Genomic DNA, 14,849 nt, shown 5'->3' with positions numbered 1-14,849 from the left:
TTATATATATATATATATATAAAAATTATATATATATATATATATATATATAATATATATATATATATATATATATATAATATATATATATATAAACAGGATACACACGACACGGATAGATTAAAAACACTTAAAAACTTACATTTAAACGAGAATTTTCGGGGGCTGGACCCCCTTTGTCAATCAACCAGGAAGTAAAGTGCAGATTTGAACATTCTAACGGTCGTGACCACAGAGACGCGGTAGAGATGTTGTGTAGACCATAGAGCACAGACGAACGGAAGCGTACTGATTGAAGGAGTATTATGGGATTACTTGGTGGGCCATTATGGGTTATTACAAGCGGGAGATTTCAAATTGAGTAGGTTATGGATAAGGAAAGGTGTAGATTTATATTATATATATATATATATATATATATAAATTCCGGAAAGCGTTATATGATAATTAAATCTTGTGTAAGCATGATCTGATCAAATAAATAGTTAGTGTATCAGTGTGATATATATATATATATATATATATATATATATATATATATAATATAATATAAAACTATATATATCTATCCATTTGGGTTTCGGTTTTCCATTTTTCCATTATTCCATTTTTCCATTTCCACTATTCCATTTCGGTTTCCATTTTCGATGTATACCAGTACTTTTTCCCTGAAATAATATATTTTCCTGTTTCTGTCGCATCTCAATTTGTTTTGTGGGGATTTTGTGAAATTTTTATAGCTTCCTCCCTGGCTCTCTGTAAGTTTCGTTTTTCTCTCAGTTGTGATGGTACAATATCGCAATAAGACATATACACCACCAAATTTACACCAATTTCTTATTGCGATATTGTACCATCACAACTGAGAGAAAAACGAAACTTACAGAGAGCCAGGGAGGAAGCTATGAAAATTTCACAAAAACCCCACAAAACAAATTGAGATGCGACAGAAACAGGAAAATATATTATTTCAGGGAAAAAGTACTGGTATACATCGAAAATGGAAACCAGTTGAACAGAAATAAATTAGATGAGGTGAAAAGTTGACCGTTCCCAATACAAGAAGAATATCATACTCTATATACTCTATTCTACTCTACTCTATATATCATACTCTACGTATGAGGTGGATTGTGGAATAGAAACAGCGAAAAAAATCATCTGCCATTTAAGTAAACTGACACCTTCGGGAATATTTTTGTCTGAGGGGGATGGGGGAGATGTAAACAGCTGTTTATCAAGCTCCCATGCTGTTATTTTTTTTTTTTGTTTCTTCGTTACTAAAAACTTTTCAACCTTGTTTATTATATTATGTTGTTAAGATGATCATGAGAGTTCAAGATACTAATATGTTCTAAAATGTAAAAATAATTTACATTAAAATTCGATTTTCAAACATCTGAACATCTTCGTCAATTACTATTTCTTCAGAGAGTGAATAATATTACAAATATATATCAGCAATTCATGGAGAATAACAATTCTCACAGATACTCCACTAGGCATAAAAATGACTACCCTCCACTATTATATCCTCATGCTATCAATAAGATTCAGCCCGATTTGTGTGGCAGATTGATGGAAAAATGGACTTCTCGGATCCCCTCCACCACAAGGCCATTTTAGCATTATCATTTTCCATGCGAAAGAAAAAATTCACAACAGTATATCGCACACAGCTTGTTTTATTCAATTCTGGACAGGAAGCGCTTAATGAAACCCCCTATATTTGGTATCAACTTCAAATGACTAGCATTACTAGAAACTCTTTTTTTTCGGCATGTAGAAACAGAACTTAAGCAAAAATAGAGGCATCCCGACATATATTCATGCATAGTGGGGGCATATTTTTTCAATATATTTATAATTATCAATATAATACTAAGTATCGTTCCCTATTAAATGAGTGAGTATGATAAGATTTTCAATTTGGTTTTCAATAGTTGCTATTCTATTAGTAAATTAGTAAAATAATTTTACTAGTAAATTGACGGTTACAACATCAACTGTAAGCGCAGCCTAAGCGTAATTCTATTAATTGCATTGATTTACCTTTTTCCTTTTAGTTTTGCGTTCGGAAGTATTGGTCTCAACTTTGTTAGTTGTTCCCAAAGCATTGCCATTTTCATCGAGTGATTTCTGTAAATTTGAGAAACAGTCAGTAAAGCAATAACATAAACAATATGCATGAGCTATTTAGTGCAAGGTCTGTAGAAAGAGGTGATGCATTGCAAATGGCCATATTGAGTTATCCAATTTAGTTCACCAATTTTCAAATTTGTTTATCAGTTGTGAACATTGTAATTTAAAGATTGTGCATGAAAATCTCTACAATTAATGTCCAGTAACATTTTCACCTAAAATTGAAAATAAGCTCGAAATTCGAGAAGAAAATATGATTATTCAATTGCAAATTGTTTGACATGACGTGTTATTAGCAATTTCTTAGACAAATGGGATATTGCTTGGCTTGGAATTGCAAAATAAATTCTTCCGACGGCATAAGAGTATTTATTCCAACTAGAAACTAATTTGTTAATTTTTAAATTTAATTGATCGAGGACTTTATTGAGGTTAGCCTAACATTTTTCTGTCTTGTCCCAATGCCTTATGTATCATAGCATCTATAATATTACAAGAACAAGAGCAATTATTTGAAATTATTATTAATCAAAATTGAAAATTCATTAATAAAAAATCAAAAACCGAAAAGAATACAGGACTCAAGTTGTGTGTGTTTTGTAATCATAAAGCCAATATCATTTCTGGCTATAGAACTAGAAAAATACGATGAAGCTGGGAGTTCATCAAACTGGGAAGCCAAATTCATGTCTAATAAGCTTGAATTAAGCCACAAACCTTCAAGATGAAAGCCTATTGGAGGTCGTTGGAAGTCTTACCGACAAGGGGTCAGTTTCATAGTAGTCACTGGTTACTTATTCACCTATGAATTTTAGCGGAACAATCTGAATCCACCAGTGAAACTAGCCATATTCACCTATGAATTTTAGCGGAACAATCTGAATCCACCAGTGAAACTAGCCATATGGGTCCTGTCTGACATTCTTTTAGGCATGTCGCGTATTGAAGCGTAAAGCGAGACTACTAGACGAGTTAGTATCATATGTTTAAAAATTCAAATTCTTCATTTCTGTATAAATACAATAGCAAGAATAGTCGTCAAATTGACATGTCATAATGTTCACATTGAGACGAGTCTGGCACATGTGAACATTAACATATTAAACTTGAATTTTAAAAAACACTTTTGAAGTGAAAATTCACTTACTTTGGTAGTGACGATCGTTTCGACCTGTTGTTGGTCATCATCAGACTGTGGGAATTTACTCAGATGTCAAGGCTATGTGTGGTAAGGGATAAACGTGGAGGAATAGGTTGTGGTGGGGTTTGTTGGATACTTAGTGAGGCGGTATTTTGAACTGTGGACTATTTTGTCAAAGAGTGTGTGGGAAGAGAAATTTATTTGATCATTTAGGAGACCGTTGGGAAAATGTTTTGTCTGGTTGTAAATTTCGTATTGTTCCAATACATTGAGTTTTCTGCTTTTTTGTGAAATATGTGGCTATGTCAGTGTATGGTCTGTTGATATAATATGGTCAGCAAAGTTTGAGTGGCTATGTTGTTTATTAATGGCTCTGATGTGCTCTTTATATCTTGTTTGAAAGTCACGTCCTGTTTGTCCTATATACAGTTTATTACAATCATTACATTTCAATTTGTAGATGCCTGGTTGTTCGAATCTCTGTTTGTTTGGTAATTTTGGAAATGTTTTCTCAGTAAATTTGTTGTTTTAAAGGCAATTTTGTATTTGAGTGTTTTAAAAGATGATGCTACTTTCTGTGATTTTTTGTTGTAGTATGTGAGTGTGATGAATTTTTGGTCATTTTCCATATTATTCTTGGTTGATGATTTTGTTCATATTTTGTGGAGTAGGTTGTCGAAACGATCGAAAGGATCGTCACTTCCAAAGTAAGTGAATTTTCATTTCAAAAGTGTTTTTTAAAATTCAAGTTTAATTTTAACAGTGAAAAAGTATGGATATACAACAGATTAACATATTATCATATCATATCAACTCATCTAGCAGACTCGCGTCGCATACTGTCACTTGACGTTGTGTTTCGACTGGCCGAAAATATAATCTTGGTGCGACTACTATAGTATGATTACAAATCTGTTACATTTAAAAACATCATATGTTTTTGAAGTGAATAACTTCTTAGATCTAAAGAACATCACGTGCCTTTATAGTGACATCATGTGTTCAAAAAGCAAAAATTCACTTTCAAATATTCAATTTCAAATAAAAACGTCAGCATATTGGAAAGCATTAGTTACCGACCTATGAAGATTGTGAAAATTCTTGTCGGATTTGACTGGTTATAATAAAAATAACCGAATATTTAAAAAATACCAGGCAAACGTCACTGACTTTTGACAGGTGAAGAGATATTGACATTAACTATGTAAAAAGGCAGGAGACTTCTGCTAGAAAAACAGAGAAAGTCGGTTGAAATGCATAAGTGAATATGTAACTTGTGAATTTTATGAAACGGACCCCTTCATTCAATTAACTTTTCAAAAAAGTTTGTTTTACAGAAATGTATTCTGAGAGCTTGGATCTTAAACCTTGACCTTATACCAGTAGTGTGCTCTCAAAGAACTCAACGTATTCACATTAAAACAATTATGTAAAAAAAAAACTATTCTACACATGAACGAAAATTGGATTTTGCACTTTTCTGGCGTCCACTTTTTGAAATATAGACTACATAATTATTATCAATATCCAGATCTTGATGGTTTTTAAGAGCCAAAATAAATGCGGACTCCGTTACGTCATCAAAAAAAGAGAAAACAGCTATTGGAAAAAATAGCATCTATTAAATTTAGCCACAACAGAGTTTCTTAAATCTTTCAGTCAGTAGTTTTAGATCCATAATAAGCCCAAGATCGTTTTCGACCGGGCTACTATTTTCAACACTTATTACAATTTTATCCGCTATGTTATAACAAACTAACATGGCAAACTTTGTTATGTTATCCGCTTTTATGAAAGTTAAATAACACAAAAATAAAGTGAATGAAATTTTCATGAGTGGTGTATGATATACATAGTAATGAACACTTTTATAGGGCTACTGAAATTATTGAAAAACAAAAAAGTTATCAAGTAACATTTTATTTCATCAAATCACAAAAGGATTGAGTATATATTATAATTTATTTGATAAAATAAAAGAGGGTATTTGGAGTAATACAGTATGAAACATTTCCTTTCCCCTTTAGGGAAAAATATGTTTTTCATTAAGACGCAAAATATCAATAAACCTAATAAATACGTTGACACGCAATTTAAAAAGGGACGTGCCTGCCAAATCTCATGAAAATGTACGCATGTATTTGGCCTAAAATACATACAGATAGAAGCAAATCCGGTATAGTCAAAGCGTAGACGCGACTACGCTTGTTCAATTATAGAAGTTTGTAAGCTCTAGTAAAAAATCAGTAAATTGCTTCAGGCATTAAATTATTGATAGGAGAAGTAGACTACTCACCTTAGATTCAACGCCCGTACTTGTTGTTATATACGTGGGGAATTGGCGCATGTCTGAAAAATCAAGTATTATTAGAAATTAGAATATAGGGTTCATAAAAATTGAGATGTTCAATAGTTTTAATTTCTTATTTCATCTTAAAATTTAAGATTTTATTGTTTTCCAGCTCTAGAATAGAAAGGAATAGAATTCTTTATTGTCATTATAAAGCTTTGATAAACCATTCTCGATAGGTACTGTCCGTTTCGAGTTGGTTGATAGTGTATTTTTCTGTCAGCTGAAACGTTTTTGTTTACGTTGTAGCTCTACAGTTACGTTGATGATAATGATTATGATGTTTATGATGATTGTTAATGCAAGTTGATTGTTGAGTGATGTGTGAGGTGTGAATGGGATTTACACTCTCTGAATGTGGGTATTATATTAATATGGTTCAAATTAACCTTATCAATTGACTTATTGTTTCCTGATCGCGGCTGGTTTAGGTTAACTATTATGAGTTTATTTCTTATATATATTTTTTTATTTTACACTGTTTCTTTATTATACGATAGTCATTGTTTTTCATTTTTCAAGTATTTTTGTAGTGAATAGTCTTACTTTTCATTCTTTCTTTTTTTTTCTTTTTGTTGTTTGTATTTTCGTCTTTGTTTGAAAGTGGTGGCCTACTTCTCTTAGCAACAATTAGCTTCAGTCATGTCACGGTCTACGATGAATGGTTTAACTGTCTATTACCAGAACGTTAGAGGTCTGAGGACAAAGACTCACATCTTTTCGAGGTCAATAGCTGCATCGAATTATGATGTGATATTGTTGACTGAAACGTGGCTTAACTCTGGCTTCTCCAGCAGTGAACTCTTTGATCGAAGATATGTTGTTTATAGAGGAGATCGTGAAAATAGTGATTCTTGTCGGGGTGGTGGTCTTATTATAGCGGTTCGGAAAAATATCCAGTCTGATGAGTGTGTTGGTATCAACTTATTGCTCACTGATGGGAGATTTGAGAGCTTAATGATTAGAGTTATGTCGCAGGAGGGCCCTGTCTATCTTAACCTTGTGTATTTCTACATTTCTGCAAATGCTAATGATTATGACATCTATTGTGATTGCCTGGAAAGTCAATGTCATTCAGTTAAAGAGAGGTTGTTTATTGTGGGTGACTTCAACTTACCTGAGATCTCTGATAACAATTTTGAGCTCAGGTCAGGTTCGGTGGCCGCTAGAAGACTTGGTGAACTCTCTAGTTTTTATAACTTGCATCTTTTCAATTGTGTTCAAAATGCCAACAATCGTACTCTCGATCTGATTCTATGTAGCCTGCCCGTTGTGGAGGTCGCCCATGACCCTGTGCCCTTGGTACCTGAGGATCGAGATCACCATCCTGCTTTGTGCATGGAACTGATTATTGATTCTCCTAGGGAGCCACGTTTGCAATCCGGAACGCGTTCTATTTTTGATTTCAGAAGGGCTGACTATTTATCACTTTATGTGATGTTGCAAGATGTAGATTGGAGTGGTTTGTATCTGCTGAGCAATGTTGATGATGCTGTCAACTTTTTCTATGGTGAGATATTCAGGTGTTTTGAGGCCACTATACCTAGGAAGACACTAACAAATGAAACATCCAAATACCCCTCATGGTTTACTGCAGAGATTATTCAAAAGCTCAAAAGAAAGAATAGGTGCGCTCGAAAGAAGAATTACTCCAATTTCCATAACAATCAATATGTCGCCTTGCGTAGAGAACTGAAAACTTTAATTTCAACAGCTTATAAGAGTTATGTTGATAGAGTCCAGTCCAATGTCAGTCACGATTCCAAAGAATTCTGGAAATTTATTAATAATAAGCGAGGCTCGGGAGACTTTTGTGAGACCATGCTTTTCAAAGATGAAGAGTTTACTGGCTCGGAAATTCCTTCTGGTTTTGCAAAGTTTTTCAAGTCTGTCTATACCCCAATTACGGCTTGTTACAAGATGGATGAGGACAATGGACTTTATGGTGAGGGCTCCAATAGTGCTCTGAATATTTCTTCAGTATCTGAGGATGACATACGTCAAGCAATCAAGAGCCTCAAGCCGAGAGTAGCTCCGGGTCCTGATGGTATACCAGCTTTCATTATCAAGGGTTGCAGCGAGCTCTTGGTGGCCCCCCTCAAGTATCTGCTTGATTTATCTCTTTGTAAGGGTGTTTTCCCCAGTGAATGGAAAATCTCCAAGATTATCCCTATTTTCAAATCTGGGAAAAGGAATCTAATAGAGAATTATCGTCCAATCTGTTTACTTTCTGTATTTTCTAAGATATTTGAAAAGATACTATATAATAAGATGTTTTGGCATGTAACTCCTATGATTTCTGACTGTCAACATGGTTTTTTAAGGGGTAGGTCTGTGCTGACTAATCTTCTCGAATTTACAATGTTTGTTTCGAGTGTGTTGGACTCAGGTGGAGAGGTTGATGTGGTTTATACCGACTTTGCAAAGGCATTCGATCGAGTAAGCCATAGTGTGTTGCTGTATCGCCTCTCTAGTCTTGGCTTCAGTGATTCTCTGGTCAATTTGTTCAGATCATATTTACTCTACAGGCCAAATATAGTGACTGTCAAGGGGATGGATTCCCCCCATTACTACAGCACCTCTGGGGTTCCTCAGGGAAGTAACTTAGGACCGCTCCTTTTCTTGCTGGTAATCAATGAACTTCCACTTCAGTTGTCATCTAAGTGTCTGATTTTTGCTGATGACATGAAGATATTCCGAGAGGTTGGTAGCCAGGATGATAGCTGTCAATTACAGTTGGATATTGATCGCATAGTTGCATGGTGTCGTGCTAATAGCTTGGAAATTAATGTTTCTAAATGTAAGTGTATCACCTACTCTAGAAAACGATGTCCTTCTGCTTACACGTACAGGATTGGTGAAGCGGTTCTTAACAGAGTCAACACTTGCAAGGACCTGGGAATCATATTTGATAGTTCACTTACTTTCTCCTCTCACATTGAATTTGTGTCTTCCAAGGCTAACAGATTACTGGGGTTTGTCCTGAGAAATGCAGCTGACTTCAGCAATGTTGTGGCAATACTGAGTGTCTATTATGCCTTGGTAAGAAGCACTTTGGAGTATGGATCCATGGTTTGGAGTCCTCACACAGACCAAAACATTCGGGTCATTGAAAGGGTACAGAACAAGCTGATGAGGTTCTTATACTTCAGAAGGTTTGGTGGGTCGTGTCCCCTGGGGTTCCCGACTCAGCAATTGAGGGATCTTTTCCTATTGGAGTCTCTATGTCAGCGTCGAGATAAAACATCTGTCTTGTTTGTTTGGGCATTGTTGGATGGTGCTGTAAATTCTCCTACCTTGCTTGCAATGCTGAATATCAGTGTTCCAGCATTCAATAGGCGGAATGCTGACTTGTTTGCGGCTCCAAGGTGCAGAACGGTGCACCATTTTTTCTCACCTTTCATAAGAGTGCAGAGATTGATGAACAAATTGAGTTTGAATGTTCAGCTTGCTGGGTCAGAGAGAGAGGTGAGGAGTGGGTTGCTGAGGTCAATCCCTCGTTGATGGTTGGAGTTTGATTGGAGAAAGTTCTTCTGTGACAGTGATCTCTTTGCTTTTTACTACTCCTTAAGTTGTGTGTTTAATTATTTCCTCTTGTTACTATTTTTTTCTCTCTCTTCCTAGAATGACTTCTGTTTAATCATAGAGACTTTTTTTTTTCATTTCATTTCATTTTCATATTTTCATTTTATTATTTGCTGTGTTTATTTTTTCTGCTATCTAAAATTGTGTTTAAATTTTCTGTTATGTATATTTTTCAGAAAGACTTTTCGTAAAAATTTCATAAACTTTTCATTTCTTTCAATATTTGTATTAAATATTCATTTTTAAATTGTTTCACTTGTATTATGTGTTAAGAGAGCAATTATGGGATATTATCCTTGTGCAAGGACACAGTATAAAATAGTATTAAAAAATAACGTGTGAATAATAAATGCATAAACAATTATAATAATGTAATTACCAACAAAAATAAATAACTCCATTATGCAGATGAATGATGAAAAGTGAAAGAATGAAATTCAAAACTAGAAGTGAATGACGAGCTACGGTATTAAATATCGTTTCCCAGAACAAGTAATGATTCAACACGGTAATAATGCAATACTTTTAGATAACATGATTAAGAAAATATTGGCAATGTTCGTTTTATCTTGTTGGAGAATGATATTTCTAAAACTTTATCAAACAAGTCGTTGGCAAGCTCAATATTAGATAACAATAGATTGATGAGAAAAAATGCAATAATAAGATGGTCATCTAGTTGGTTATCCTTATCATATTTTTATCATTATTCATGATATCTCAATTAATAAACCCAACCATGAATTCCCGTAGCCTACTTGTGCTCCAGACAAACTTGAAAAGTTATAGAAAAAATATATAAAAGTAAAATGCGTTTAAAGGAATAGGGGAATGAAAACCTTACTGTTCATATGTTATTACATTTAAGCGTTTCGTAGATGTATCAATAATTATGTAGGATGTAATTTCCTTATACATCGGATCACTGGTTTTATTTACTGACCATAAGTTACATTTCAGAAATAACGAACATACGTGAATATAGAGTAAAAATCGTAGAAGTCTTGGAAATTGAGAAATAAGGCACTCTGAACAACCAGAAAATTAGAACTTATGTAATTTACTCATCCGCGAATCGTTCAAATTCAATATATAATATATTGTATAAATGTATAATGTACAATATATGATATTTTGTATACTGTACACATAAATAGCTCACTGTATAAACAAAATACTATATCACTAATAAATAAATTTCCGTTTCACTTTATCTGTAATCATTCTAATCTGCTCAAAATGCAATATTTCCTACATTACTAGTGCGGAGCTTCCGTAAGAGATTTCTAAAAAAAATATACATAAATTTCTTTCTGAGGCCCGTTTCTCGGTATTCACAAGTTACATTATTCACTGGTAAATTTAAACAGACTTGTTACTTGTTCTGTTTTTCAAGTGAATGTCACTCATCTTTCTATATTAACGATGTCGCTATTTCTTCCTATCGCCTAGGATTTTTTTTTAAATGCACCGGTGATAGTCACATTTTATGTTTATGATATTCAGTTAATTCATCTGATACCTGGTTATCACTAGTGAAAATGTCTCTATTTCAATAAGTAGATAACCAATTGTTTATCATATGCTGGCTTTTTCATTTGAAACTGAATTTTTGAAAGTGAATAATAGAATAATAAATTATCTAGTATGATTGAGGGTTGAGGAATATGTCGCTAAAAAAAGATGATGTTCTCTAAAAGTAAAAAATAAGTCATTATAAAAACATATGATTTTCCTATTGCATCTGCTAATAATGTTCTCTATCACAATCTACAACTTTCAGCTTTCAACTTTCCTATGTCATTTTGCAGTATTGACTAGTATTCCATAAACTCAATACCGAACTCGTTGTTTTTAGGCTGGGATAGTTCTTATTCCAGAGTTAAGGATCGAACAGTATTGCTTGTTGCTCCGTAAACAACATTACAACTACAAAAGTTGCCATGAACGCTGTGAATGTTTTGTTCTCATGGAAAAATCCGTTGAACACCTCCCGAACCATAGCTTTGGACAACCTGCAACTTGATTCTATGGGGTTCCGGTACTTGAAAACAAAACGTTTTCCTGAACGGTTCACTCACAACTTATTGAAACAACGAGTTCGGGAAAAAATTGAAAAAATAAATTACCAGTCAATAAAATGCTGCAAAATGTCATGGGAATCTTAAAATTGCACAGATTACATAAGAGAACATTTAGCACATTTTATCCATTCCAAAATAATTTCTCTACTCATTATACAGTTAATGGGTACCTTTTAACTTCATATTTATAATCTTTGAAGCTGAAAAATAAATTTTCTTGAAGAATTAGCCACTTATCTTCCCTTATCGCTGAATAGTCCTAGATTGCACAGATTCCAATGTAAGAGACGTTATAGATTTTAATTCACAAAGTAATGTTTTTATTTATTTCAAAGTAAATAGAAACCTTTCAATTACATATTTATGACCATTGAGTTGAGAAAAATAAATTTTCTTAAAGAATAATTTATTACTAGTCACCTAGTTACCGTTTCACTGAAATAGCCTATATGTTCATGTTACTCTTATAATGTATTTTAAAGCGTTAGTTTATTTTTTGTTCAATTTGTCAATTTCATTTGATATTATTTTCATCTCAATTGGTATATATATAAAATACTAGGCGTCAGTCTCGCTTCGCTCGCCATATCCGTCTAGCCATGGGGCTCCGCCCCCTGGACCCCCGACTTGATCGTCCGAAAATGAGATCAGCGGGCTCGCTTCGTTCACCAGAATTTTTCATTTGAGCATGCTTCATTCCATCAGAAAGTCAAAGTACTGAGAAAACGCAGAAAAGCTGAGAAAAACGCTGATTTTGGGCGTATCTTTGATGAAATATTAAAGTCACCTCATCACAAAATTTTTAGACCCTAGCTGAACCTCTGTACCAAATTTGAAAATTTTCTGTCTTTTACTTGATGAAATAACTGAGAAAACGCAAAAAACGCTAATTATGGGCGCATCTTTGACGTTATTGCAAATTCCTTCTAATACAACATTATTACACCCTAGCTTATCTTCTGTACTGAATTTGCACAATTTCTGTTCATTTGTTCTCGATGAAGCTGAGAAAACGCTAAAAAACGCTGGAAAAACGCAGATTTTGGGCGTCTCTTTGGATTTTTTTTCAAATCCGTTCTTAGTGCGCCTCCAAAGGGCCAACTGAACATACCTACCAAATTTGAACGTTTTTGGTCCGGTAGATTTTTAGTTCTGCGAGTGAGTGAGTGTCATTTCGCTTTTATATATATAGAAGAAGATTTCTGAACAATATCACTATAAAAATATTCTGAACAAGTCAGAATATTTCTGACTTGAACCAAAATCATGAACAATAACCAGAATTTTCAAAAGGTTAGTAATAAAAGCAAAATCATTACTCAACAACTACCAAATTTAAAAAAACTATTGAGTTATTACAGTATCTTGTGAAGTAGTGTCGAGATTATGAAATAAAAACATCTAAAACTAGGCTACTGCTTTCTGCTTTGACCATTAGCTGGTATTTTTTTTCTACAACTGCGCATAAAAAAGAATTTACATACTCAATTCTCCTCGTAAAACAGCTTATTTCTGAGGAGAATCTACTTTTTCGCTCGCTAACCATCCGCGCATGCGCAGTAGATTTTATTTACGCTCGGTACTCATTCGCGCATGCGCAGAAGAGTTTCTTTACGCTCGCTGATCAGCTGATGGTAAGCAGCTCGCCAAAAGGTCAGATCTTAACCTAAAAAGTCGGTAATTGTAACTCCGTCGATATAAGTAATTTAACAGGTTTGGGCAGTTGTAGAAAACATTTTGTATGTAATTCGCGCGTAATGCTTCTTTATCGCTCTTGCAAAATTATCACGCTCCGCTTCGCGTCGCGTGATAACTGTTTTGCGCGAGCGTTAAAGTCGCGCATTACGCTCCTAATACAGAAATATCTATTCTTTACTTCTGTACTGTTATGCCAGCGCCACATTCTTGCTAAGTCGCTTGCCAAGCGGCTCGCTGTATACATCTATACAGGCGGAGTGAAGGCGAGCGGTGGCATAGTAGACATCCACACTCTCGCGCTCGTCGACATTTGCACGCACTAGGCAACAGTGTGGGAGTGGCAGAATACTTTTTTTATATTGCATTTGTGAGATCCTTGATCAAACAAATAAGTAGTAAATGAATAACTAGACCATGTTATAACAAATATATTTCATCACAATCAACCCCATTCTGTTAGCACTCTATTATAATGATACAACTTTCAAAACTGTACTGTTATGGACCTTATAATGCAATAAGTAGCCCTGGTATGTCGAACAATAACAAAATACAGTATGGAAAAAGTCAGCTAACTTACTGACGAAAAACAGAAAAAATTGTTGCTTTTTAATGTTTTAATTTCGTGCTCTTGAATCCACATTACAAACCATAAGAAATCAATATTTTTCTGAAATATGAGAGTATTTAATTTGTGCTTTAAAGACCTTCAAAATAAAACTATTGTATAAACGACTGTATTATAAAATAATAAATTATGTGAAATAATTATAAATCATAAAAATATTTAAAAAAAGCTTACCTGTGTCCCGCAAGGAAGTAATAGTAGATTGTTGCGGAGAAATTGGCACAAAACAAGTACTGACATGTTGCGTGGTATTCTCAGTACTAGAACCGCCTGGAAACCACCAAAAACACTATTAACATAATTTACCTGTGACTTTATTATAACAATAATAGGACACCGCTGGGGGTTAGTTGCAGTGCATGTCAAGGCATGCGGCTAAAGTTTTCCAAAACAATGCAACAGTCTCCATCTGCTTTGCATGTCATTTGTAAACTATTTTAGATTATTTCAAACATAAATTAATGTTACATAACCCTCTTGATCTTGGCATAAGTTTAGAATAACTGTAATTTATTTCACTTGAGTAGAGAAAAATTAGGTAAAGATTTTTTAACAATATGATTTTTATTCACATTAATACAGAAACTTGAATACATTCTGAAAGAAAAATACAAACGAATATGAATACAATTAACAGAGGTTGGAAAACCTAGCCAAACTTCAAATAATTTCCTCGAAATGCCGTCCACCTGCTCGGATACATGCCCTGAAACGGTCTTCCACTGACTGGAAAATGTTTGCTGGCAAAACACCCAAACTTCAAAAAAAAAAAACGTTTTATTGAATTTTCTATATTAATGTAAATAAAAAGCATATTGTTTACAAATCTTAACCTAATTTTTCTCTACTCAAGTGAAATAAATTACAGTTATTCTAAACTTATGCCAAGACCAAGAGGGTTATATAACATTAATTATTGTTTGAAATAATCTAAAATAGCTTGCAAATGACATGCAAAGCAGACGGAGACTGGTGCATTGTTGTGCCAGACTTCAGCCGTATGCCTTGGCATGCACTGCAACTAATCCCCAGCCGTGTCCTATCACTATAGCTGACATATATCAGTTAATATTGTTTACAAAATCATGTACCTATCGAAGGGTAATCAAATTTACTAAAAAAAGTTATTCTTGTAAATTTTTTGTAAAACCAATAGTCCAGTCACTATATACATTAGTGCTTGCAATTTATATTGTAGTTCTGATTTTTAATATATCATTT

At 33.9% G+C, this 14,849-nt stretch overlaps 1 protein-coding gene across 1 annotated transcript in view; it reads right to left on the bottom strand.

Moving 5' to 3' along the window:
* Positions 1 to 14,849, bottom strand: part of LOC111062901 — a 55,350-nt gene that overhangs the window by 15,832 nt on the left and 24,669 nt on the right. The window contains exons 5-7 of the mRNA XM_039443147.1: positions 13,803 to 13,898; positions 5,580 to 5,632; positions 2,053 to 2,139 (exon numbers count right to left, since the gene is read on the bottom strand). Of these exons, the coding sequence (XP_039299081.1) occupies positions 2,053 to 2,139; positions 5,580 to 5,632; positions 13,803 to 13,898 (236 nt within the window). The remainder of the gene's footprint in view (positions 1 to 2,052; positions 2,140 to 5,579; positions 5,633 to 13,802; positions 13,899 to 14,849) is intronic.

This window comes from Nilaparvata lugens, chromosome X, assembly GCF_014356525.2.
Source record: "Nilaparvata lugens isolate BPH chromosome X, ASM1435652v1, whole genome shotgun sequence".
In the NCBI taxonomy this organism is placed as follows: domain Eukaryota; kingdom Metazoa; phylum Arthropoda; class Insecta; order Hemiptera; family Delphacidae; genus Nilaparvata; species Nilaparvata lugens.
Note: the sequence above shows the minus strand (reverse complement) of the source record. Positions and strands in the feature narration are given on the sequence as shown.